Below are 25404 nucleotides of genomic sequence, written 5' to 3'. Positions count from 1 at the left end.
AGCAGCTCTGCAGATCTCACTGTTCCTGGGCCTCAGTTGTGTGGACAAGAGGGAGGATTTTTGGGATCTCCTGCACTGCAGTCAGACGGTCACTGCTCACAACCGGCAATCTTCAAATCAGTGGCTGTTCAGTGTTTCAGCTCCTCGCATCTACCGCAAATAGCAACACTGCGGTTCTTGGCTGTCGAGATGGGCTTTCCTTGCTTCTGGGGTCCCGCACTCTGTTGAGGGGACTCGGGCTCGGTCAGTCCTGCTTCCTGGGAGTCCAGAGGATCTTCCTGGAGCTCTAGGCCAGCTTAAAAGCAACGCACACAATCTGGTGTTCCTCTCCCTGGCTATACGGTTTCCAGCAGCAACTATGTGGATATTCAACCAGCTCCGAGAAGGATGTCCAGGTGGCTTACTATGGAGTTGATTGGTCCCACCAACTCAAGGGGAGAAGTTGTCCTTGGCGGTGGTTCTCTGTCGATATGAATTTTGAGTTTCAGCACAGTAGCAGGGCTTCACCGGGCAAACCAACGGTCAGAAGTTGCAGCAGGCATCCTCTTCAAGTTCTTCTTCGGTTCCTTCATCCAGTGGTCGACTCTGCCTTCCAAGCCAAAAGCCTCGCCTTTTATCCAGTTCTCTCCCATTCATTCCAGCCTAGCTGTCAGTCACCCAGCAGGGTGGCTGTCCTTGCCAGCCAGTCAGCCGGCCAATCACTACAGAGTGCTTTTGGGTCTCGGACACCTCCCTCACTTCCTGCCCACCCCAGACACCCTGGAGCCAGAGGCGGGCTTCACTCGTGAATCCCGCCAAAGGCAAAGTGAACAATGGGACCAAACCTGGTTTGGCGCCCAGAGTAGATCTCAAGAAGGACCTTTCCACAAAGAAATGGCAAAAAAAGAAGACCGGGTCTATTTTGTTTAAACTGGCACCCTTGTGTGCTTTACTGCAGCTGCGAACTCGGCCTGCGCTAAATGCACACCGCGGTAGTTAAAACAAGATCACTGCCACCAGCCATTCAGTGAGGGAAGGGTAACATAAACATGTTACATGAGAAGCTAGACAAAAGGGGATACTAGGTAACCCCTCCAGCACCCTATTGTAAGATAGTGTGTGCTGGGTCTAGAAAGTTACAAATGTAAGTAAAGTCAATTTCAGTTTACTGCTCTGGGAAACAGTAGTTTATGCCAGAGAAGGTTATTAACCTCTAGGAAATCTGAAAGACTTCCCTGTGTCCCTGCACTGAAGGTGCTGTGTGACAAAATGTAAAAGATGATGCCTATGGAGTTTGTCAGACTCCACAACCACGAGATACACAGAGTTCTGAAATCACACTAAAATACACGAGAGAGTGGGGAAAAAGAGTCTCGCTCTCTCCAGGTTAAAAAAATCAAGTCCTCAAAAATCCAGCAAAGTTGCTGGGGGTCTCTAAGGTGTAGGGAATTAGCACATTTCTGAGAATTCTCCCCACCACTGTCACATCACAGCAATTGAGATCCCACAGCAGTGGCATTCATGAACACCTTCGAGGAACAAGAAAGTGGATAAAATATTAAACACAGGCTCTTGCTCGCTCACCCTTCTCTTGATTGACGTTGGCGATCTGTATGACACCTGTTTACTCGGGAAAATTCTCCAAACAGCTCTCCCGTTATCTCTGTCCTCTTCACGGCCCATAAATCCAGACATACCTTGTTGCCCCTGCAGAGTGCTGATGCCAAAGGGCGGGTAGAGATTTGATGGATCCATGTGTTTATAACGACCCAATAAATAACGGCAAACATTTTTAGTGACACTTCAATAATGAAATAATGTCATTCTTTATTTTTTATTTGGACACCCCCTCCACCAAGCCTCCCTTTTCACCCACGTTATTAACCTCCTTCCAATCCCCTTGCCCTTTTTCTATCCCTTACCTCACCCCCACATATACTTTTATTACAAATTTACACATTTTATTCTTTATTTGGGTTTCACTGAAAAGGTTTATTTATTTTTCTTTATTAACACTGTATACCGTTTTTATGAGTCTCTAGAAAAGACATTATCTCAAGTTTTTCCTATTCTTATATTCTGAGGTCTCTCCATTTACTGACGCTAAAGTTCTAACCTATTCTTCCACTATCACTTACTCTTAACTCACCCGAGAACTACCTCTTTTAAGTCTTTGCCTAAACATTTCTTAGTCTCTCTGCCTCTGGAGTTCACTTTTAGTGTTGTTGCATTAACTGGTTATCTTCTCCCCCCATGTAGCAGTCTTTTGAAGGTGGGACCAGAAACTTCTGTCGAGTCCTTTTCTCAGCACCTGAAAAGGGTGTAGGAGGATCTATGTTATAATGCTTGTATTTTCTACAAAGTGATCAGTGAAAGTATTTATTCTGAGAAGGGAGTGTGTGGCAGGTGTTACCCGTAGATGTCCATTTTACTAAAGCAGCTCATAATCTAGTGCCTGATATAATTTATGTCAATAGCGATTACACAACCTCAAGATCTGATGCCGATTTCAGTTGGCCGTGGTGAAGATTATATTTAGATAGACCCTGTTTTTTTATTATGCTGCTGCCAGGCCCAGCAATTCATATTCTGCAGAAGTTGCTGAATACTGCAGACCCCATGCAACAGCGTGCAACTTAGTGGCATTCACAGCCTCTTTTGAGGAACGAGGAAGTGGATAAAATAATAATAATTAGGCTTGCTCTGCCCATCGGTACAAAACTGCAAATTTCTTTGTAGCCTCTCACTTATGCAGCAGCGACACTCATAGTTTTTCTGTATGTAACGCGCATTCTAGGAGTTCTCTGTGCCTGCGTAGAAAAGCAGATTGTGTACGAGCAGTGGTCCTACAAGCTAAATGAACAGTGTCCTTGCTGGACACGCACACCAAATACTCTGCGATTTACTGGCCGATCGGGCATCAACCATGTCTTCTTTGAGACGCTGTCACACAACTTCTGCCTGACCAAAAGCATGCACTACACACGCTCATGTGTACCCTTCTTTATGCTCTCTCGTCTTGTGTCTCTGCTTACAAGCTTTAGCATGAATTCCACGATTAGAGTACGTGCAAGCACAGGCAGCTCTGGTGAATGTGGCATTGAGACATAATGCAGTTTCCTGAGAAAGCAGGGAGATGCTGCCAATTACTCCCTGTGTAAGAGAAACAAAAAACTCTAAGCTGATTCTTTATTTCACTGATTCCCAAAACAGCGTTAACCTTATCAAATGGCTTTTACTGTAGTCTCTATATAGTTTCTTGCTAAGGTGCAGATTTGATGCACAAGTTGAACATCACTCTCCCAACTGAGGTATTAGCAACTTGTCCCTCGTTGACCATTTTCTTCTAGGCATCAATCCGCTGGGAGAATCTGAATTGGTACAAAGCCACCAAAAGCTGAGTACTGCTTGATCCGCAGCCTAAGATGATGGCAGTTTGGAATGTGCCCCAAGATTATTTACAGGTTGACTGGGGAACAGAGCATCAATCAACTTCACGATGCTTGCCTTCCATCTTGGAATGGGACAGGCCCTTCTTCCCAATGTAAAAACTGCTTAAGTAAAACAACCAAACCAAGGTTTCACCAAACACTCCCAGACATAAACGCTCAGATATGACCATCAGGCCCTCTTCAGCTTGCTTGTGTTATGACCACTGCCTGCCCCTGTACCCTCCTGAGTTTGGACGCCCTGACAGCTGCCACCCAGTACAAAACGTAGTATAATAAGTACTTTTCCATGGAGCTCAAGGAATGGAGACTGGATTTAGGAGAGGACATGTTACTTGCTCTGGTGAGTCTTGTAATCTTAGTCCCCCTTCCTCCAGATGACCCACTCGCCACATCCACTTTTTTTAACATTGGCAAAAAGGACATTGGCATTAAAGCCCTTGGTTGTGTATACCTTGGTCCCAGCAGCGTAATCAGCCGTCTTCAATTTCTTAACCATTTTTTTAATGTTGGGCAAAATTGTGCCCGAACATCTAACCAAACTGTGCTAGGGACTTACTGCAGGAAAATGTAAATAACTTCTAGCAATCGTATGTACACCAGAGAGGTTCCCATATACACACAACCAAAGAAACGGCAATCAGACCTTCAAATATTTTAGTCCAATTGAGAGGAATAGATAGTGGTTCTCATTGATTTAATGAAACACCTAAAGTCACTGTTAATATGTCTGCCCAATTAAGGCAATTACATATTTCAGAAATATGTAATTCTTAGGGGAGTTTTCCTAAAGTCCACTTGAGGTAAAGCTCTATAAATAAAGCTATTCCTTGATATACCGGTCCCCAACTCTTAGTATAAGTCTGTTCTCAAAGGATCTGGTAGAATGGCAGAGCACCCAGGCTTATCTTAGGAGGAGGATGTCAGATGTAGGTAAGTACACTGAACCTAGTCAATGCAATAGTCCAAAGAAACTCTTACACACTGAAAGTTATATTAAAATATATTTATTTTATATACACAAGGTAAGTAAATACTCTTTAGACTAGCCTATACATATAGGAATTATTCACAATACTTTTCAAAGGAGACTGCTTCAATTGTAGTTGTTCACGGTTACAATTGTTATAAAGAATCACACTAATGACTGTTTTACCGTATTACTAGTAGTGCCGCGCACTTGCATAGTTTACAGATCAGCTGTAATGGCATTCAGATAATAAAGTCAACAGCAGACAAAGTCTGTGGAAAAGAAATGACAGGGTTATTCCCAGTTTAGCAGTAGTTTATGTTGTAGTAACACTTTTCAAGGCTAGCTAGCACTCTGGCAATCCAATCCCTAACTATCCAAAAGTCAGTGTAGGAGGGGAACAAAAGTCTTATGTAGCAGCTGGAAAGGCAAACTTGAGTCAGTAAAATAAAAATACTTAGCAAGATATCACAATTTATAGGGACCCTGCAAAGGCCACCCTAAAGGACACAAGCGGTTAAGCCTGGGCCAGAGGTATGGGTGGACAACCAAACACCTTGTAACTCACTCCAGTCAGACTTGAGCAACGCTTCAGCTTAAGGTAAGTTCTACCTTTAGCCCCACAGTAACTTAGGTTAGAAGAAACAAACGTAACAGCAAATGTAGCTGGATTCTCTCCTGTGCAGCAGCGACAGACTCCTGATTCCTTGGTCTGGTGACGAAACAAAGGACTTTGAATGGGATGTCACAGCAGCAATCGCGAGAGAGGCCCCTCAGCACAGATTTCTTTGATCTCCTGCGTCGGTTTGCCGTTGTGGCATCTTGTTATCAGTTCCAAAAAAGGAGTTATCGGCCGGTTGATCTTCAATTCTGTAGTCCTGCACTCTGGTGAGGGGACTTAGATGAGTGGGATCGTGCATCTGGAGGTCCAACTGGAGCTCACAAACGTTCTGGGTGGATTCGTCCATACAAACACGTTTCACTGCAAATGGGTTCGAGGTCCCCTAGTATTCGCAGTATGCAGTCCTGGAAGGTTGCAGCACCTCTGGGGATGGCTCGATCGGCAGTTCGTCTTGGGGCTAGTTAGTCCCACCAGCCAAAGGGAAGGAGTCGTCCTCTTCAGAGCACCTCTGTCAATAGGAAAACGGGGTCAGGACAGCAGTGGTCTCTTCAGTTACTGGAAGGGTCTGCTGGCGCCTCTGGTCGTCTTCATCTTTGGATCATCTGCTCCAGTTGTCGTCTTGCCTTCTGCCTCTAGAACCTCACCTTTTGTTCAGATTTCCCATTCGCTCCTCTGCAAACTCTCCCAGCAGCCTACAGAAAGAGGTGGGTGTCTGTCCAATCAGGACAGCGATCCTTCCAGTGGGAACTGGTTCAATTCAGGCACTCTTGAAGACAAAGGACATGGGAGTGTTAAACTCCTCCCCTGCTTTCTGCCTTCACAGACGCACTGGATCCTAGGCAGGGACACCAAAGGATTCCCGCCAAAGGCAAAACACCCACACCAACTCCCACTACCAGAATGGTAAAAGGGCTACCAAAGGACAACCACACAGGAAATGCCAAAAAAAGAAAGGAGCCACCATGTTAGAACATAGTTGATCCTATTGTGCACAACCGATATTGTGAATACAGTCTGCAGTAAAAAATAGCACAATAGTTGGTAAAACCCGTCCACTGCTACCAGCCATAACTGTAGGGTTATCACTGTGACTAGAAAGTCAGAGGAGCAGAGAGAAGGGGGATACTAGGTATCCCCTTAGCACTGCACATAGGGTGGTATCTGCTAATCTCTCATAACTTCAAGTTTTTGCAAGGATACAAAGTATCCCTCTATCCTTAAGAACAGTTGTTTTTAAGGCTAATCAAAGAATTTAAAAGGTGAACACAAAGGATTCCCAGCAACAGTGCACATAGGGTGCTGTGTGCTGCAAAAGTGTAAACAGGTGACTCTGATATATGGAGGAAAGCAGTCTCCATAGAATAAGGTAAAACAAAAGAACAGAGTTCCCAAAAAAGTCAGAGTACATAAGACTGAATGAGGAGAAGAAGGCTCCCCTTTTTCAGGAGAGAAAAAAAAGGTCCAGAAGGCAAGCAAGTAGTGCTGAGGCTCTGACTAGAAGAGGGTATTAAGCATAACACGCATACATCTCCCAAACAGTAATCTCTTAACTTGCTGTTTGAATATAGTAATTCTGAGGTTTGCTGAGTACATTTTGTATTTTTTAGTATTCATGTACTCTTCATTCATATTGGAGGCATTTTTTTGGGTCAGAACTGTTTGACATTTAAAGTAGTCATTGTCCCAGGATTTTAAGATGGGTTCTTTCATTGTACTATCAACAGACTTGCTTCTTAAGCCAAAACGGTTAATTTGCTACATCTTGCTGTTCTTTTAGGTACAGAGCAAAGCAGCGGCCGTTTGTCAGCACATTCTCACAGCCACCAACCCGCCCCAGCTTCTCCACGGACTCAGCATGAGAACATCCAACAACGCCCCAGCGTCCTTCACAATACAGGCATGAAGAACATCATGACCTCCACGGAGAGCAGTGCTCCATCGGTCTTGCGGTAACTACACTATGCATATCACATTGTACTGCAAGGCATAAGTGCAGAGTTGATTTTTATGTTTTTAAAAATTGATTCTGCATAATTCCTGAGCTTAACAGGCATGTTAAAATTTGTTTACCAATGGTGGCTGGGAGCTGATCGCTTTGCACAGTAATATTTTCAAGATACCTTTATTTTCGAGGCGGAGGTTATTTTCATGACAAAGGACTGTTCAATTTAAAATGTTGTATGCAAAATAATCCTCTGCAAAAACATTTCCATCTATAATGTTGGCACAGGAATATTTACAGAGTTTGCGGTAGCCTGAGGGAAAAATATCCTCAATCCAGCATGCTATTCTCAATCAAAAAGCACTTAGTCTGGTACTGCAGAACTTTACTATCAATATTCCAGTTCTAGCATATTTGTACACAGGTGACAGGGTCAACGCTCTTGCCAGGGTCAACGCTCTTATCATTGCAGTAGTCCACTTACCCGTGCAACTTCCTCCCACCTGAACAGAGCATTTCACAAAGAAACTAAAAATACTCTTTTTTTTTTAAACAAGCTTTCCCACCTGAGTGGCTCTCCAGCACGGTGCAAGGGTTACCACCATCTTGTGCTCCACAAAGTACAAGACTTTTAGACTGTATTTTGTAACTACAGGTGTGTTGTACCCTGGTGCTATTCTGCTTTTCCACGATGCTCTTATTTACTTCTCTTTCAGCACTTGTTTAACTCTCGTTCTTATTAGCGTGTCCCTCTTCTTGCCTCTCCTATTGCTCATAAACTGATATTATGGTACCAACACCTGCAAAAGATCACCTTAATCTGCCTCCTCCTTTGCCATATTTCAGCCCCGCTTTCCCTCCGGGGGCAATTCACAGGAACTCTGTTTTACAATTGGCATTGTGTAAATCAACAATAAATAAATGCTGGATAGTGATAGATCTCAATATTTAGTTGTAGGATGTTTTGTTCCATGTAGATTATTCTTATGGTGATATGAATTGTAATATTAGAGTTGCAGTATTATCGTGGTTGATATTCAGCCAACGATATTGTCACTGGGTGTAATTTCACGTACACTTCAAATGAGAACTATAGGCATATCTTACGTGTGTGATTCGACCAGTATTCTATCTAGGTCTCCATTTTTGCTTTAAGGGCCAGTGTTGCATAGTACCTAGTAGAAACTCAACAAATTGCTGCTGGAAGCTGCTTTATTGCAATGCGTGGCTCGATGAGCCATGATCTCTTCTTATAGTTCGAAGACCCACCCATTTCATGGGATATATATATATATGTATGCAAAGTAAAAACCTGGATGATTGAATAAAAGTCATAAAATCATTTGAATAGTAAGAATAAGAATGTATATAATGGTTAATTGTTAATCCAAACTGTGCATTTACTGTTCAACTTTCATATAGTTATAATGATGATTGGGCCACCCTATTCAAGATTTAATCATATAATCCAGGTATAAGAGAATGTTCCTTTTTTCTGGAGTATTAAGTATAGGATGGCGTCTCTCATGGCACATGAATACTAGAACTCTGGCTGTACAAAAAATGTTTTCTCTTGCGCCCTTTGAGTTAATTGTTTTAGTAATTGGAGCTGACGTGTATTTCCATATAGCTGATTAACTTTTTTTTCTTTTTTTGGGGGGGCTTTTAAGAACTTCTGTATCAACCACGTCACCGGTCCGATCGGCAGGTTTCTCTTCAGCGATGCATCGAACAATGGGTCCAGCTGATGGCTATCCACCTATGCTTGAATCCGCCATGTTACAGAAGGAACCATCAAGGGGGCGAGAAGCTAAAGCAGAGCGCCCCAGAACTGACAACATGTTGACCTCAAAGCTGCAGAGTGGGGCCAGTATAGAACAATCTTCGTCATCGCCTGCAAAACTCATGGAGTCCAGGCCCCTATCTGCCTCAGGGCCCGGGTCTACACATCAGTATAGCAGCGGGCAGGGGAAAAAACTGCCACATCAACCCCTGGAACAGACTGCAGCCTCGGCCAGTGAGCAGCACAATAGGGAAAAGAATCAAAGTAAATCCTTTTCCATGCAGGAACAGGAGCTCCGAGCACTCGGTAAGACCACCATGACAGCGGCCAACTTCATAGACGCGATTATCATGCGTCAAATTACTTGCGATAATGGGAAGCGAGAAAGAACCTCGCTAAGTACCGACTCCACTAGTGATGGTAAGACATTGGGGGACCGGTAGTCTCTGGCCTACTTTTTTTTTAGTTTTTTTAGTTTTTTTTTTTTTTTTTTTAGATTGCACGTTCTGGTGATTGGCTTTTTCAGCTTCCTGATTTTTATTTTTTATTTTGAATCGTCTGTGTATTTAGTGGTTGGTTAACGTTTTTTTGGGGAATTGGAAATCAAGTTTGCATTTTTCTTTACAATTCCATTTCCTTTTTGCCAATTCGTGCTTTGCCCGTTTTGTGAATGCACTTGGAGGTTATGGTGTGGGTCACGGGTGAAGGACGGAATTTTCAGCTTTGACATAAAGTTCCCGCTTTGTTTGCAAATAGTAAAGTTTGCTCTTTCCGTGACTCTTATTTAAAACTCAGTGGATAGACACTTTATTTGGGTTTTCTGAAAGTGCTTTGCATGCGAAGTTTGTTTTTATATTATCTGTTAGATCTCTTTTTATTGGCCCAGCATGTCTAGGCCCTGTTTTTTTTTAAATTATTTTTTTTATTGGCCCTGCATAGAGGAAATTTGCCCTTGCAGGGTGCAAGACCCTGTGATCCTACAGTTTGCACAATTTAAAGGACTTGAATCTTTGAGAAACCAGCTCCATGTGGATTGACATTGTGTCAGTCTTATCATAGAACAGTGATCTCATACCAGATAACCCACCGTTTGCAGGGTTCTTTAACTCAGTCAAGGTACAAGCTAGGATACGTTACCATGTACGCAGTAAATACACTCTGATCCAAGCAAGCTCTGACTGGGTTTCTAAAATTTGTCATAAATGTGAAATGAACACAAGCAGAAAGTTTTGATTCTGAGCATACAGCATTCCCCTGCCCATCGGTGATAACAATTGCAACACCACACAACAATCTTCAAAACTCTTTTGAACCAGGAAACCCGACATCTGGTTGTCATTCTGGGATCATAAGGGTCCGAATGGTGGGTAACCTAGTCTAGACTTGTGTGTCTTCTAGAATGCGCCATGTTATATTCAGAGGACTTTGCACTTTATTGAGCAGAAGCTCATGGTTGAAATGATTTATTATGTACTTATTGATAAAAATGCAACTCTGGGTTACTGAAATATACTTTTTAAACAATATGCATTTGGCATCAGTGCAAAACATGATGGCAGAGAGAGTTCCATGCTAGTTACTTTGGCTTCTTAGTCATGAACCAGTATTGTAATCTACCTTCCCCAGAAACCACCCTTCCTTTGCTGAATGTGGTAGCTTACTTCCTCGGGTTGTATCACTACCTGGATCTTACTGCAACTTTCCTAATAAATGAGGTAATGGCTCAATTTTATCATTCTCTCTAGTGCAGAAGATGTAATGTAATGAAGATGTAATTCTATTGCACACAGCTGCCATTAACATCATCTCCTGCAACTTTTTCAGATCTGAAAGAGTGTGTAGAGTTTAGGCTAGTGGGGAAAGAGGACAAATGTAATAGAGCATTGCTGTAGTGATGATGCTTGCTGACCAAAATTACCAGAGTCCTGCTCAGGGGTCTATTTCTAGGTGTTAGGTTTTGAGACCTGTCACAGGGTTGCATCTGGGATCAAGGGGGACGCCAAGACTCAGAGCTAGTTTTCTGTCTTTTTTAAAGAGGGTTATTACCATTTTGAGCACTCCAAATCATAACAGAATCTCCCCAAATAAATGGCCTTCCTCTTTACAGGAACAGGGTTGAGTTTCTTCTTCCTCAGGAGCCTTGCTTTGACCAATGTCTTCCCCGCTGGATGCAGATAACCAGCCTGCCTTCACTTTAGAAGCCTAAGTCTTGGCTCAAATAGCTGTTCTAAAAAGGTTTGGTCTATGGCTTTGGTGGCAACTTGGCTGTTATGTGTGGGCTCTGCTGCTCGCTACCACCTTGCTCACTGTTGGGGAGTTTTACTAAAGTCCACCTGGTCCACCTGTGGTAGGATTGTAGAAGAGACCCTCTTAGACGTTCAGGGCTCCAACGCTCAGGTTTGGCCTGAACTATCCAAAAAAAGGTTTGCTAACTATGGTCGAGCAGCAAAGCTTATTCTAGTAGGGAGGAGGGCTGTAGTTGAGTACAAAGACCTTTGAGTACACTTACAGTCAAGGACACACTCACTGTAGTTCTATAGAAATAGTAATATTTATTATATACAATAGGGCAATGTTAAACTAAAAATGCAATTCCGGTAAGGAAGGAATGTTTCACACATATATACATTGACATTTTCTGTAGCAATACTCAGTTCAATAGTAGATGAGAAACAGGTAAATATCAAGAGTAGCTTTAGGTTATCAAATCATTCATCAGCCAACATTTACTAAATAGCAATACAGGCAAGTTAGATAACTTTGTATAGGCCTAGACGTTAGAAGTCAAAACTTATCTGGGGAATGAGAGTCTCAAAAGTCAGATGGGAACACTGAGTAACCCGTGGCTTATGGCCGACTGAACAAAGGAAGGCAGACACTGTCAAAGTTATTAGATTCACAAATGGTACTTTTAGTAGCAAGTAAGTAACGAACTTGGATTCAAAGGGTTCGGGGGGACTGGGTTGGCCACCTGAAAGATTTCAGCTTAAAGGACAGATGTCCTAAGGCCTGAGAGAACCTACATTTTTTGGCGAGCCCAAAGACGAGGCACAGACAGTTCTGCACTACCTTGATGTCAGGCGTGCCCTGAAATTCTACTTGGACAGGACCAAGGGCTTCCGCAAGTCGGACACACTTTTTGTCACCTTTGGCGGATCAAGATGGGGTAACTCCATAGCCCGTTGGATGGTCTGGAGTCAGGGCAGCACATGCTCCCAGGGCCGCACCTCTAAATTTAAAGGGGGAAGAAGGTTTTTTTCTGGTGAAAAAGGTTCCATCTCCCATCCCTTGGAAGGAACGCCCATGCAGTATGGAGGAAAGGAGACTAAGGACTAAGAGTACATTATTCACTACGGTGAGTAACTTATAATTAACCTCACCTGGTATACTTCTCCCGTCGGGTCTTTAATATATGTTTCGATGATCATGTTTACAAACCTAGATTTGCCTGGTATTCTCTCCTGCCAGGGAGCCTTACTTAACAATGCTTGTAAACTTAGCTTGGCCTGGTATACTCTCCTGTAGGGCTTTTCTCTTCATACACTTGCAAACTCTACTGTGCCTGTTGTACTCTCTTGCCAGGGCTTCTCTGTGTGCTACATTCAACACACTTGTAAACATCACTGTGCCTAATATACTCTCCTGTCAGGGCTTTATCATACATTTCTCTTGATGTAAACTTTACTGTATCTGGTATACTCCTGCCAGTGTTTTTCTCTTGATGCAAATTTGATTCACAAAAGTATTTGGTGGCGGGTTTCACATTTAATGTTTGCCTGCTTTCATTATAATGTCTTGGTTTGGCTCTACGCCAATATTAATTACACATTCTTTGGCTTACTGCTAGCTTTGTAGTCCTTTGCCCCGTTATTCTCAATTGCTCACAGTTCCCCGTAACCTCCTGATCATCCAGCACCTTTCTCTCCCTTAGCGTACCTGTTTTTGCGGTATTCGGGTAGAGGGGCTTTTCACCGTCCGGTTTGTGCCATTCGGGTTTCTTCGGTGGTTGAGGCTTCTTCGCCGCTTGCTTCCCAGTCGCTTCTCCACTGGAGTCTCGCTTCTTGGAGGCAGCTTCCCTCACCTTTTGTTTCCCGCTTGGCTCTCCCCCCGGTTACTGCAGCTGGCTTCACCTCTGTGGATAATTTCCCCAGCCACAGACGGCCCAGAGCTCTGACGAGAGGTCACTTTGGGCAGTCTTTCTCCCTGTGTCATCCTCTCGCTCCCGTTCTACTTCCTTTTCAGCAGTCTTGGCTCTCTGGGACTCCCCCAGGCGGCAGTCTCTCTTTCAGCCATGCTGTTTGTTTTTTTTTAAAGTCCCTGCACCCATCTGTGGCTCCCTACAACTATACTGCGTTTTGTGCGTTAGGCAAAGTTTGTGTGCAGTATGCTTTGGGAACACTACAAACAACTCTGACTACAGGTATAGGAAACCCAACCTTTGGTGTAAGCTTGTACTACACAGTTTTGGTAGCGTGTTGAGCAGCTAGGCTTATCTCAAGAGGGCGCAATGTGAGCTGTAGGGGAGTTACACAGAGATTCACAATGACAAGTATTCAAATAAACTCTTACACACAAGGTTTCTTGAATAAACAATTATTAACTTATTTATCAGTCAGTTAGAATAAGCCTTATTCGGAAGGGAGCAATATAATCAATAACACACACATACACTTTATGAAATACACACTCTTAATCTCTCTAAACCAGTTGATACCCTTTTCAGATGGCCCACAGACACTATCTACACCCTCAGGCGACTTCAGTTGCTAGGGTGCTGGGGACAGTAATATATCACTGTTGCATTTAGAATCATATATTAATAAGTCAAAGGAAAAGGTTATGTAGAATATACAAGAGACCACAAATAATTCCTAAGCAGGCAAATACTTTCAGATGCCCGAATAAAAGTCATTCAGTGAAAGAGGCTAAGCCAAAGTCAATAGGCAAAAGTTTATATGAGCTGAAGCACTTCTTTGCAGGTAAGTAGAAAGTCTTTGCACAGTGTTTTAGAGGTCTTTGAAGAAAAGAAGAATCAAAGGTAGGGCCACATGCTGATTAGGCTTGTGAGTAGTAGAAGATGCAAGCAACTCTACAGTAAGAGGTACGTTCTCTCAGACTTTTTACAGTACCTTTGTATTGAAGAAAAAAGTGCAGCTGATGACTTCTGTTCCTGTGCAGCTCTGCAGATCTCACTGTTGCTGGGCCTCAGTTGTGGGGACAAGAGGGAGGACTCCTGGGGACTCCTGCACTGCAACGGCATGGTCAGAGCTCACAATCCGCAATCTCCAAATCGTTGGCTGTTCAGTGTTTCAGCTCCTTGTGTCTACCTCAAATAGCAACACTGTGGTTCCTGCCTGTCGAGATGGGCTTTCCTTGCTTCTGGGGTCCTGCACTATGTTGAGGGGGCTTACTGAGAGTCCGGAGGCTCTTCCTGGAGCTCTAGGCCATCTTAAAAGCAACACACACAATCTGGTGCTCCTCTCCATGTCTATATTGTTTCCAGCAGTAACTCTGTGGAAATTCAACCAGCTCCAAGATGGATGTCCAGGTGGTTTACTTTGGAGTTAATTGGCCCACCCACTCAAGGGGAGAAGTCGTCCTTGCAGGGGCTTCTCTGTCGATATGAATTTGGGGTTTCAGCACAGCAGCAGGGCTTCACCCGGAAAACCAACGGTCCAGGAGTTGCAGCAGGCGTCCTCTTCAAGTTCTTCTTCGGTTCCTTTGTCCAGTGGTCGCCTCTGCTTTCCAAGCCAAAAGCCTTGCCTTTTATTCAGTTCTCTCCCATTAATTCCAGCTAATCTGTCAGTCACTCAGCAGGGTGGCTGTCCTTGCCGGTCATTCAGCTGCCCAATCACCACAGAGTGCATTCGGGTCTCCTAGTAGACTAAGCACAGGGAGTTTCGGGCACCTCCCTCACTTCCTGCCTACCCCCGACACACTAGAGCCAGAGGCGGGCTTCACTCGTAAATCCCACCAAAGGCAAAGCGAACAATGGGACCAAACCTGGTTTGGCACGCAGAGTAACTCTCAAGAAGGACCTTTCCACAAAGAAATGGCGAAAAAAGAAGACTGGGGCCATTTTGACAAAACTGTCACCCTTGGGTGTTTTACTGCAGCTGCAAACGCAGCCCGCGGTAAAGACCACGGTTGTTTAAACAAATCCACTGCCACCAGCCATTCAGTAAGAAAAGGGTAACATAAAAATGTTACATGAGAAGCTAGACAAGGGGGACACTAGGTAACCCCTCCAGCACCCTATTGGAAGATAGTGTGTGCTGGGTCTAGAAAGTTACACATGTAAGTAAAGTCAATTTCACTTTACTGCTCTGGGAAACAGTAATTTATCCCAGAGAAGGTAGTTAAACCTTTGGAAATCTGAAAGACTTCCCTGTGCCACTCCACTGAAGGTGCTGTGTGACACAATCTAAAAGATGTTGCCTATGGAGTTTGTCAGACTCCACAACCAAAAGAAACACAGAGTTCAAAATCACATTAAATTACATGAGAGAGTGGGAAAAAGGGTCTCACTCTCTCCATGTTACAAAAATCAAGTCATCAAAATCCAGTCAAGTTGCTGGGGATCTCTAAGGTGGTGGGAATTGGCACATTTCTGAGAATTCTAACACTCTGCTTCTCGCTGTGGGATTGATGAGGCGAGAGGCGGTATTGAAGATAAAGGTGGAATTTGTTTTTTATGAAATAAAAAATTAAACAAATCGGATCAGCAAAATCTGTGGGCCTTCCCAAATGTAATGACCTCAGTTACTCCATTCTCAGCATTCAAAGTCTCTTGTAGGGATGGCTTCTCCCCGCTTTAACTTCCCTTCTGCTCTTCCTAGTACTCCCAGCAATAGTCCTCTGGATCGGGTCCTTCGTCGTCCTGTTCCTGATTTGAAGGAAACCAGAAAGACACAATGTATCTGTCTCATTGTCTTGTATCTCTTGGTTTCCCTTCCTAGGCCAATTATCAACCTCCCTTTCCCACGTTCTACAGGAGTTTATAATGTAAGCTCCCCCCAACCCCCCTCATTCGGGTTCCCAGTGTAAGACCACCATGATGCATTCATTCCTGCTGGGACCGGTATTACCAAGTCTCTGTAATTCTTGGATTTACAAGGTAAGCAGGGATCCTGCATTGTTCTCCTGTTAGAGGGCTTGTCATTCACATCGCAGAGATAGCAACGCTGCCTGTCTCTCTGTGGTCGTCCTCCTCCACTGGTACTGTGGCAGTTATATCGGCTGCTCTGTTCTGCATGGAGACTTGCTTCCCGGGGACACCATATATAGCCGTAGGTCTGGCGGGCTGCCGAACGCTACAGCAGTTTGCAAAATAGCACCCAGTTTGTCCGTTTGGTATCATGTCTCTGAGGAGGACCTGCTTCTTGTCGACTCCATGGTGGCTGTCGGGGACCCCGTTCCGGGATGCCTCACTGGTCCAGGTCACACTCACTGCCACTGATCCTCATTGCTCTACGCAACTTTCTTGTCACAGTACCTTTATATTCATAAGAGTGGTAGTTCTAAGTATCCTTTGCACAACATGAGGGAAGATAGCCACATTGGGTTTCCTGGGTGCTGGAAGGGATTCATGGCAATAGGCCAGTAAGGCATGGGGAATAGAAGGGTTATCCCTAAAAGGGAAATGTGGGTATCATGTCTCACCCGATGATGAGCCACCCCATTGAGGGTCACCTCCCCCCTCCCCCGCCCCTATGTGATCCTCCCTTATGTAGCCGCCCCCAGGGTCAGGATCAGATAGCAGCTGCCGTCCCCTGGCCACTTGGGAAGAGGTTCACAGTAGGGAAAGGAGTGATGACACCATCAGACTCATCACACCTCCATCATGGATAGGTGAGATCCATTTTTTCCTGATTCCACCCTATCAGGGAACAAGGAACAGTTGCCAGAGGGATGGCAAGGAAAAAGGAAAGAAAAATATATTGATCCTTCAATATGGTGGGCTGATAAAGGGCACAGCGACCCTGGACAAATCTTACAAGGCCACAGGCTTCTGGATACTTCTTGAGAAAGGCAATGTAGCATGGAAGAAAAATACCTACAGGTTAGTAGAATGAAGCTAACTGCCAGAGGATGACCAAGAAAAAAGCTGATACAGAATCCATGCACTGGACGGCAGAGGGTAGACAGGAGAGGAAAAACGGGCAGCAGCACAACACTGAGCAATGCCTGAGCACTCAGACACAAGTTGCTCAGGATTAATGTAGTAAGAATACTCTTGTGAAGCCTCTGCTGCCAGTAACTAGGAAAAACGTACTGCCAGGAACAGTCATACAGTTCCTGTGGAACCACAGTGCTCACTTGTGGTACCCATCTTGGAGTGCTGTGGAGCAAATAATTCTAACTAGTGAATATATCCTATGGGAATCACCAGATGGTGAGTAAAGCAGCAACAGTCTATGGAACCTGCAAAGAATGACCACGTTGTCACAAAAACCTTAAACCAAACCCTTTCAAAACAGCATTCCCCCCATCAATTATCCCAGGTCCAGGTTTTCAATGGTGGAGACAGAAGCACTTGCAAACTAAAATAGAGCATTTATAGAAGAAGCACGTTCCAAGCTGCAATCAAAAGGCAAATTACTTTTCCAGTCGATTTAAAAATTGAAGTTATCCCTGATGCATATGGGAGTCAGACGGAAGCCATGTCGTACACTGGTGGACCATCAAAAAGTCCTGGTAGTGAATTTGTTCTCTGCTGAGTCAGAAGTGACTGGGCTTGTGCTATTTTAAAAGGGTGGCATCGAACACTGGGTGGATCTAGAGCTAATAAGGGAGTAGCCAGAGATACAAGGCCACAGAGTTCACCTTGCCCACAGTGGAAGAGGGGCTGAAATACCAAAGTGATAGGTGGTGAGCAGGAAGATTCCAAGAAGATAACCACTGTCTACCAGAACCACAAGATCGTCCAATACCTCCTGCCTGGTGGTGCCCAGGTACTACCTCAAAAGAGCTGGGGGTACCAGCTTCCCGGACCTAGCTGCACAGCTATGGAACTCACTCCCGCAGGACATCAAAATCATCCAAACATTTGACACATTTCGTAGTCACGTTATTACATGGCTACTCAACACAAACTAACTATACCTTACTAACGGCATGCCAACAAATCCTCACCACTTTGTGTTTTACCTCCATGTTCTACTGACCATCCTTTCACTTTCTAATGCTCAAATCTGTATTGTCATTGAACTCTTATCTGTATAATGTATTTCATCTGTATAAATGTATATCCTCTGTTTAAAACTCACCATGTCACCTTTCACGATTATCCAAGCGCCCAGATACCCCCTGGGTCAGGCACGCTATATAAATAAAATAAACAAACAAACAAACCATGCTTTGTCACCAATGGACTATGCAGGTACCGCTCAACTCCCATATGGTAATTTCTTGGGAGATGGCTAAAGCCTGTTTACGTTGGAAAAAGATCTCTTTTGACAGATCCAGATCTTCTCAAAGAGTTGGTCTAAAGAGGGTAACGTGGTATCTGTAAAAGCAGTGATGGGAAAGATCTTTGGATGAAATGAATAGGAGCAGAACAATGGACTGCATTGTATAGAAGAATATACGGTGTCTTTCGCAACACCCACTATTTTTCAAAGTTGCTTCCAGAATTTGGACACATATTGAAGTCCTCTTTCGGATGTAATAATCTGAGGTAATCCATGCAAGCAAAAAATGACAGTGAGCCATTTTGGATGAGGTGGGCAGCTTCTTGAGCAGGAAGAAATTAGCCTGTTTGAAAAGGATTGGGGGACATGAGTGGGACACACTTTTTACTTTGGACATCCTAACTGTTTTCATTCGTTTTTTTAAGACCGGGAAACACCTCTTAGATTTAGGCATAGAGTGGCCTTTTTCCCCCAACCTTTCTTTATCAATAAAAGTTTATATCCCAAAACATACCTCCATTGTGTCCAAGCCTTACAACTGGTACCTCACAGTTCCTAAAGAATAATTAGGACACGTTTAAACATAACAGATGAGACATAATGGTCAAAAAGTTAAAGTTGGCTTCTCCTGTGCAAGTTAGATTTGCAATGTATTGTGTATTTGTTCCTGGCTCCCCAGCGATAGCATATGCCTACTGGGTGATACCCGACACCCAGGGGCTGGTTTTAGCTCCTGCTTACCGAATCTCAATTTCGGACCCTGTACATTGTCATGTTCTTTCCTCCTACAGATTTCCATCCACGAGAGAATAGAAAGTGAAATCTGTTGTACTCATCTGCCCTGTCCCCTTTCCTCAATCCTTGTGGGGCGTCCCCCAACATGGGGACGGTACCAGAACCTTTGGCATTGAAAAATTGACCTTCCCCATTAAATTTAGTATAGCGCGCAGTCTCGCCCCGCTGCTCAGTGCAGGGAGATCTTCCACACTTCCTCTGCCCCACCTTAAGAACTTTGTCTCCAGGACCTCTCGTAAAGACAAGGTATGCCCTTTGTTCACCACGGCTCCACAGCGCAGCGACTCCTTCCCCGGGGTTCCCATGGACCAGTGTTCCTCAGATTCAGGTTATAGCAGGCCCAAGGCCTCTAAGGCTACTGGCTCCTAAGCCGAAGGGTCCGGGGGCTTTTCCAGGCTGGATCCAGCACGGCTACTGGCACAGGTGCCGATGGTGTACACGAGCCTACCGGAGCTCACTCTGAGGTCGTGAGTCAGGACGTTACAACTACCGCCCATCCATCTCTGAGGTTGATGCCTTTGCTTTGGGTGCAAGACCCATGCTGTATCCTCTCGTGTCTGAGGCACTCTTGACTCTGGGTCTTAACGCCCTCCCGCCCAATGTGTGGCGCAAGGTTTCAAAATGGCAGAGCTGCACGTGATGGAACCTGCCAGGCAGGCAGCCATCTTATATACAGCTCAGGGTCCGCCAGTGCTTTCGCCCCATTGAATGGGCTTTGCAGGATGTTCCCAGCCCCCTTCTCTCTGGAAGTGGCAGCAGATCCCAGGCACCTAGTGACCCGTCGGTTTGTGAGGACCGCTTCGAGCACTTCCACTTCCTCATGCGTTCACCTAAGATGAAGGGGCTCCTTAAGGACATTGTGAAGGAGGTCATCCCGCAGGTGGTGCTGTCCCGACCCTCTCTTCTGGGTACTCCTGTTTCTCCTGCACCCCCAGTTTTGGTGCCGGTCCTTCCACCGGGTCAGGCCCTACCGATCGTTCTGACCCCTCCACCACCTCCTGTACCACCAACGCCTCCCCCTCAACAGCCATTGGACCTGTCTGCGGCTCCTCACCTGGGGGGGGGCTGCCAGCAATGTGTGTCTCAGGCCCCGGATTCCCCTCAGTCTGTGAAAAAGGGGAGGGGGTGACGATGAGCCCTCAGCATCTGTTAAGGCCTTTCATGACCGCCTTCAGGGCCCGAGAAAGCCCCCCAGGAGTCAGGTGTGCTAGCAGAGGTCTTGGGGAAACGTACAACGATCCGATTTGGCATCCCCCTCCAGAAGGATGTCCCGCAGGTGGCGAGAAAGGTCTGGCAGAAGCCCAGGGCCAACGTCAGATGAAAAAGAAGTTGGATAGCAGGTTTAGGTAGACAGAGGGGGAGCCAATCCTCCTTGACTCCCACCCGAAGCCCCATTCCTCTGTGGTGGCTGCAGCCTCGTTGTATGCTAAAGCATAGACATCTTCCTCCATGGGAGTCACCTCCAGTTGCCTCTCCATGGAGAAGAAAGTCCTTGGGAAAGCGCTGTTACGCCATCTCAGGACTGCATCTGCGGCAAAAGCTAACACTGATGCCCTCTTTTCTGCGGCTAACCAGAAGCTTTGTCAGGAGCTCTGGGAATTTGTGCCCGACCTCCCTTCAGAGAAGCAAGGTCTGGCAGATGCCTGGGCCATTGCACAAGACCTCATGGAGTCTTCGATCCCCCTCATCAACGCAGTGTGAGAAACCAGAAGATCTCCGCTAGTCCCCGCAGATGGCCAGGGCATGGCCATGGCCTTTTGATCCAGACCCTGGGGTTGGACCATTGCGGGAGGATCACCTAGGTGAGGGGTCCGCAGGGAGTGGGAGTTGGACACCAGATGGTGAGACGCAGTATCTCTCCCTTTCCTGTAACACCTTTACCTCATCCTATCAGATAGGAAATGTATGAACTCTACCCTCCACCACACCCATTTTCCTGCACAAACACTTTCCGAAGCAGTATACCTGAGGTGTCTCAATACAATGATCAGACAATTACTGACCATCACTCACACCTGACTTCCATTAAGCTTCCCCACACGAATAAAAGGCGGGGCACAAAAGCACACTGAGCGAGACAAATCACGTGAGGAAACAGCAGTTTGGAGACAGCAGCTGAATGAGAGAAGAAAAATTGGCAAAACAGGAGCGGATTGCAAGGATGATGTTCCCTCGACCTTTCCGACAAGAAACTGTTAGTTTCAAGAGCCCTCAAGTTTAGAAAGCATAAGACCAGGAAACCATGATGAAGAATCCTGTATTGTGTATCGGAGATACCCAGGGCCCTCCCACGTCACTAATCAAGGTGGGGAGAAGCAGCAGCTGCCGTGATACCGTCCTTGGCTCCAAGAACAAAGCAGTGTCTGTGAAATCAACACAGCCGGTGAGTTGGGGAGACCGATTCAGGATTGGTCTGTGTTGAAGCCAAGGTTGCAAGCAGAAATATTGTATGGTGAGTGCTGGAATGAACATTGGTAAAACGCGTGTGATAAAAGACGCAAGTACATTTTAACTGCTGATGAGTATTTGGACTTTGAAGAGACGTTGATACGATACCTTTGAGAGAGTGGACCGGCACCGCGTGGGTGCTGAATCGAAGATCTGTGTAAGGTGTCCAGCTGAGAAGTGGCAGAAGTGAAAGTTAAAAGGCGTATATTAAGAAGAGAACAAAGAATTGTGAATCGAACTGGTCCTGCGATGGGTCAAGCTAAATCCCATGCACAGTCGAAAGTCTTCGATTTTGATATAGTAAAGAAAGTTTGGAAAATTAGATAAATTTGGTCTGAGCCTGGCAGAGGGGGACCCGGGGTGAACAGTGATTCACCAGGGATGTTGTGCATAGAAGTATTCTGAAGAAAAAGGAACTTTGAATGTTTTTCGCATCAGGCCCTCTGAAATAAGAGACTTTGAATGGCAGAGAGTTTGGCACAGAAGGTCCCAATACTGATACTTTGAACTGCATCCTCGTGCTAGAAAAGCCAGAAGTATGTGCTAAGCTAGAGTGTGCCGCCTTATCCCGTGCTGAAAACGCAGGGAAGGGAAGCTAACGGCTCAACTATCCTGACATAACACGTTTCTTTTGTATAACATTGTATTCTTCACCATTTGTATTTATAAGTAAGGATTGGCAATAGGTTTATTAGTATATGCCCTTTTATTTTGACCAGACTCTACTAGGACAGGACTGCGTTCTTTATTATTTGATAGTCGTCGCTTGCTTCCATCTTTAGCTTTAGGATTAGATAATCGTTTTTCAAACCCAATTGACGTTCAATAAACACCCTTGAACTGTGATCAGTTGTGTCTGTCTTCACTGTTTGTTGGCTGTTGTAAGGAAGGCATGGTATCAGACTGTTGTGCCTTGGGGTCGAGAATAGAAGGACGGCATGGATGCATGCCACAAAGCTTTCCTCCGATATGCTGGAGCAGATCCTGGATCTGCCCTTTGAGGGCGTGGACCTTTTTCATTTGTCAACCGATGATGAGCGTTGACAAAGAAGAAAACCTTAACTCAAACTGCTAAGTCCTTGGCCATCCTGACAAAACCAGGTTAGAAATCCTTCCCTCAATCCCAGGGCAGGACGAAGTTCAAGCCCCGCACTTTCTCCAGCTACAAGGCGTTCCGGGACCTCAGTACAGAGGCCTCACATGTCACCCAGCGACAACAGGAGTAAGCAGCAGAAGACGTTGCATGGGTTTTTCCGCTCCCCCTCCTCTGTCTCTGCTTCTGACACCAAGAAGCAGTGATGTCAAGGTCGGGAAACGCAGCTCGCCTTTGGGGTAAGGGGGGGGTGACATATGACTCTGTTCCTGGACACCTGGAAGCGTCTTTTCAGCAACCAGTGGATCCTATTCGTAGTCTCCATGGGCTTGAGTCTTCCTCTTCCTTTGCCTCTTCCATCCTCTCCGTCAGGTCGGGTCCCCAGCCCTTATACAGGAGGTCCTTTCACTTTTGGAGAGGCAGGTGAAAGAACTGGTTCCTCTTGTTGACAGGGACTTCAGTTACTATTCCAGGATTTTTGCAGTACCCAAGAACAACCAGGCTAGCCTGAGGGTAGTCCTGGACATGTCATTTCTAAATCTGTCTTTACCACTGGAAAGCTTCAAGATGATTACTTCTGTGCACATTGCCAAGTCTCTGTGTGCAGGGGACTGGATGTGTTCCCTGGACCTAAAGGATGCGTACCTGCATGTCCCCATCTACCAACCGCATCGGACATTTATCATGTTCATGATTGTCGTACCACTTTCAGTACATGGTGCTGCCCTTCCGCCTGAGCTTGGCCCCTTGTTTCTTCACAAAGTTGATGAACGCAGTGGCACGCCTTCTCTGCTTGGAGGGCCATCATCTATACCCTTATTTGTACGACTGTCTGGTCAGGGTGGGGTCAAGAAAAGTGGTGGTGCACTCCTGCCAGAGACTGGCGGACAGCCTTCATCAGCTGGGTTTTTTCGTCAACCTGACGAAATCACAATTATGCCCATTTTAGGAACTGGTCTTCCTAGGGGTGCATTGTAACACTACCATTCAGCGGATGTTCCCTGCGCCCGAGAGGCTTATGTCCCATCACTTGGCAAAGTGACACTTAGTGGCCAACTCGACCACCTCGGCATGTTGGTTCCAGAACATTCTAGGCCTGCATGCCCACTGTACAGCATGCTCGCCTCAGGATGAGGTGCTTCCAGCTCCACCTGGCGGCGTCTTAAGATGATGCGCCTCCAGCTCCACCTGGCGGCAAATTGGGATCAGGAGATGGTGTCTCAGTCGGACAGGATCCCAGCTCCTGCTGCCCGATCTTCGCTGGTGACTGATCGGAGGTCAATGTTTCAGTGGGAGCCCCCTTCACCCGACCGGAGCCTACCCTGGTGGTGATGTAGGACTCCGCCCTTTCAGGTTGTGTGTCTTCTCTAGAGGGCTATGCGATTCATGGAGCATGGTCCAGGACAGAAGCTCTCTTGCATATCAATCTGCTCGAACTCTGGGTAATGGGCCTGGCCCTCAAGGCATTCTGGCCCCTCATCAGGGACTGGTCTGTTCTGGTTAAGTTGGACAATTCTATGATGTTTTACTTGAACAAGCCAGGTGGCACCCATTCTCTTCCTCCCCTCACTCCCCCAACACCATCACCCTTCATGGAGGCGGTTTGGATCTGGGAATGGGCCTTGGCGGAGGGGATTTGGATTTCGGCAGTTCACCTCCCAGGGGAAAGCAATGCGGAAGCGGACCAGTTGAGTCGCTTGGGGTTCAACACCTACGAGTGGGAGTTGCACAACTGCTCCTTGTTGGCCATGTTCCAGGGTTGGGGGTTCGCAGACCTGGACTTGTCCGTATCGCCAGAATGTCAAGTGCTCCCAGTTTGCTTCATGGGCAGGTCAGGGTCTGTGGTCACTGGGTGATGCCTTCCACATCTTTTGACACAGCCGTAGGTGTTCTGCATTCCCGCCCACCCCTCTGCTCCAACAGACCTCCTGAAAGTTCATTTCTTCAATGGGTTGGAGCCTCATCTAAGTTTCCCCCCCTCTGGCCTTCAAGACCGTGGTTTTCAGATTTGCTGCAGATGTGCTTCCAGGGCCCCGTCCGTGTTCCGATACCCAGCAGGGGCTTCCTGAGGCAGCAGGTCGGGGCAGTGGAACATCCGGACCAGGCAAAGCTGGCTCTTGTGGAATGGTTCTTGATCAGCTGAGGCCTCTGCATGCTCAATTTTTGGATGACAACTGGGATATTCAGTAGGCCTGGAGGCCCCTGACTCGGTCAAAGTATAAGAGTAAATGGACTAGGTTCTGCCATTGGGCTTGTGACAAGGGTCTGGACCCTGTCGCCTGTCCTCAGGGTGACTGACGTTCTGGCTTTTTCAGCGCACCTGGCCCATTCTGGAGTTCAGGTGGATACTTTCAGCACTTATTTGGCTGCCATTGGGGCCTGTTAGGACTGAGTTTCTATACTCTGGCTTCGTGGACATATGTATAAAAGGCCAACCTATATTGTGACAGGGTCAACTCTGGGAGCTGTAGCCAAACCAGATCAAGGTAGCAAGGCAAGTGGTCTGGGCTAAATCTGAAGAGGTGGTGAGCTTGTAAAGGGTTCACAATGATCACACAGACTGAAGCAGTCAAGGAACACACTTAGACAATCAGGTATAAAAGTACTTCTTTACTTATGGCTAAAATAACACAGTGAAAAATGACTAGAAACAGGTAATACTATCACACAACGCTAACATTAGATACATATATACAATGACTGGTGTAGGGCAAAATTTAGTAAAATGTCCCCAAATTTCTATATTAATCGTAAAAATATTTGGTCATTTCTGCTTTCATTATTTTATTTTCAATCATTTATATGGATTGTGGGCAAAGTACATAACACACCCCTGAAAAGAAAGGTACAGATTCAACCCTAAATTCAGAAGTCCATCCCTAAATTGTATGGGGCCTTGTGCTCAACAGT

General features: G+C 45.7%; 1 protein-coding gene across 6 annotated transcripts in view; it reads left to right on the top strand.

Annotated features, from left to right (window-relative positions):
- The window catches only part of NCOR2 (nuclear receptor corepressor 2), a 2813293-nt gene that overhangs the window by 2598559 nt on the left and 189330 nt on the right, over window positions 1-25404 (top strand). For 5 of the 6 annotated variants that reach the window (XM_069619703.1, XM_069619702.1, XM_069619705.1 and 2 more), the window contains 2 exons: window positions 6798-6969; window positions 8633-9165. In XM_069619703.1, coding sequence (XP_069475804.1) covers window positions 6798-6969; window positions 8633-9165 — 705 coding nt within the window. The remainder of the gene's footprint in view (window positions 1-6797; window positions 6970-8632; window positions 9166-25404) is intronic. The other variant, XM_069619704.1, reaches the window with a different exon arrangement.

The sequence above is a fragment of the Ambystoma mexicanum genome, chromosome 10 (genome assembly GCF_040938575.1).
Source record: "Ambystoma mexicanum isolate Mex_15411 chromosome 10, UKY_AmexF1_1, whole genome shotgun sequence".
Lineage (NCBI taxonomy): Eukaryota > Metazoa > Chordata > Amphibia > Caudata > Ambystomatidae > Ambystoma > Ambystoma mexicanum.
The sequence above is the reverse complement of the archived record's forward strand: the minus strand, read 5'-3'. Positions and strand labels throughout refer to the sequence as shown.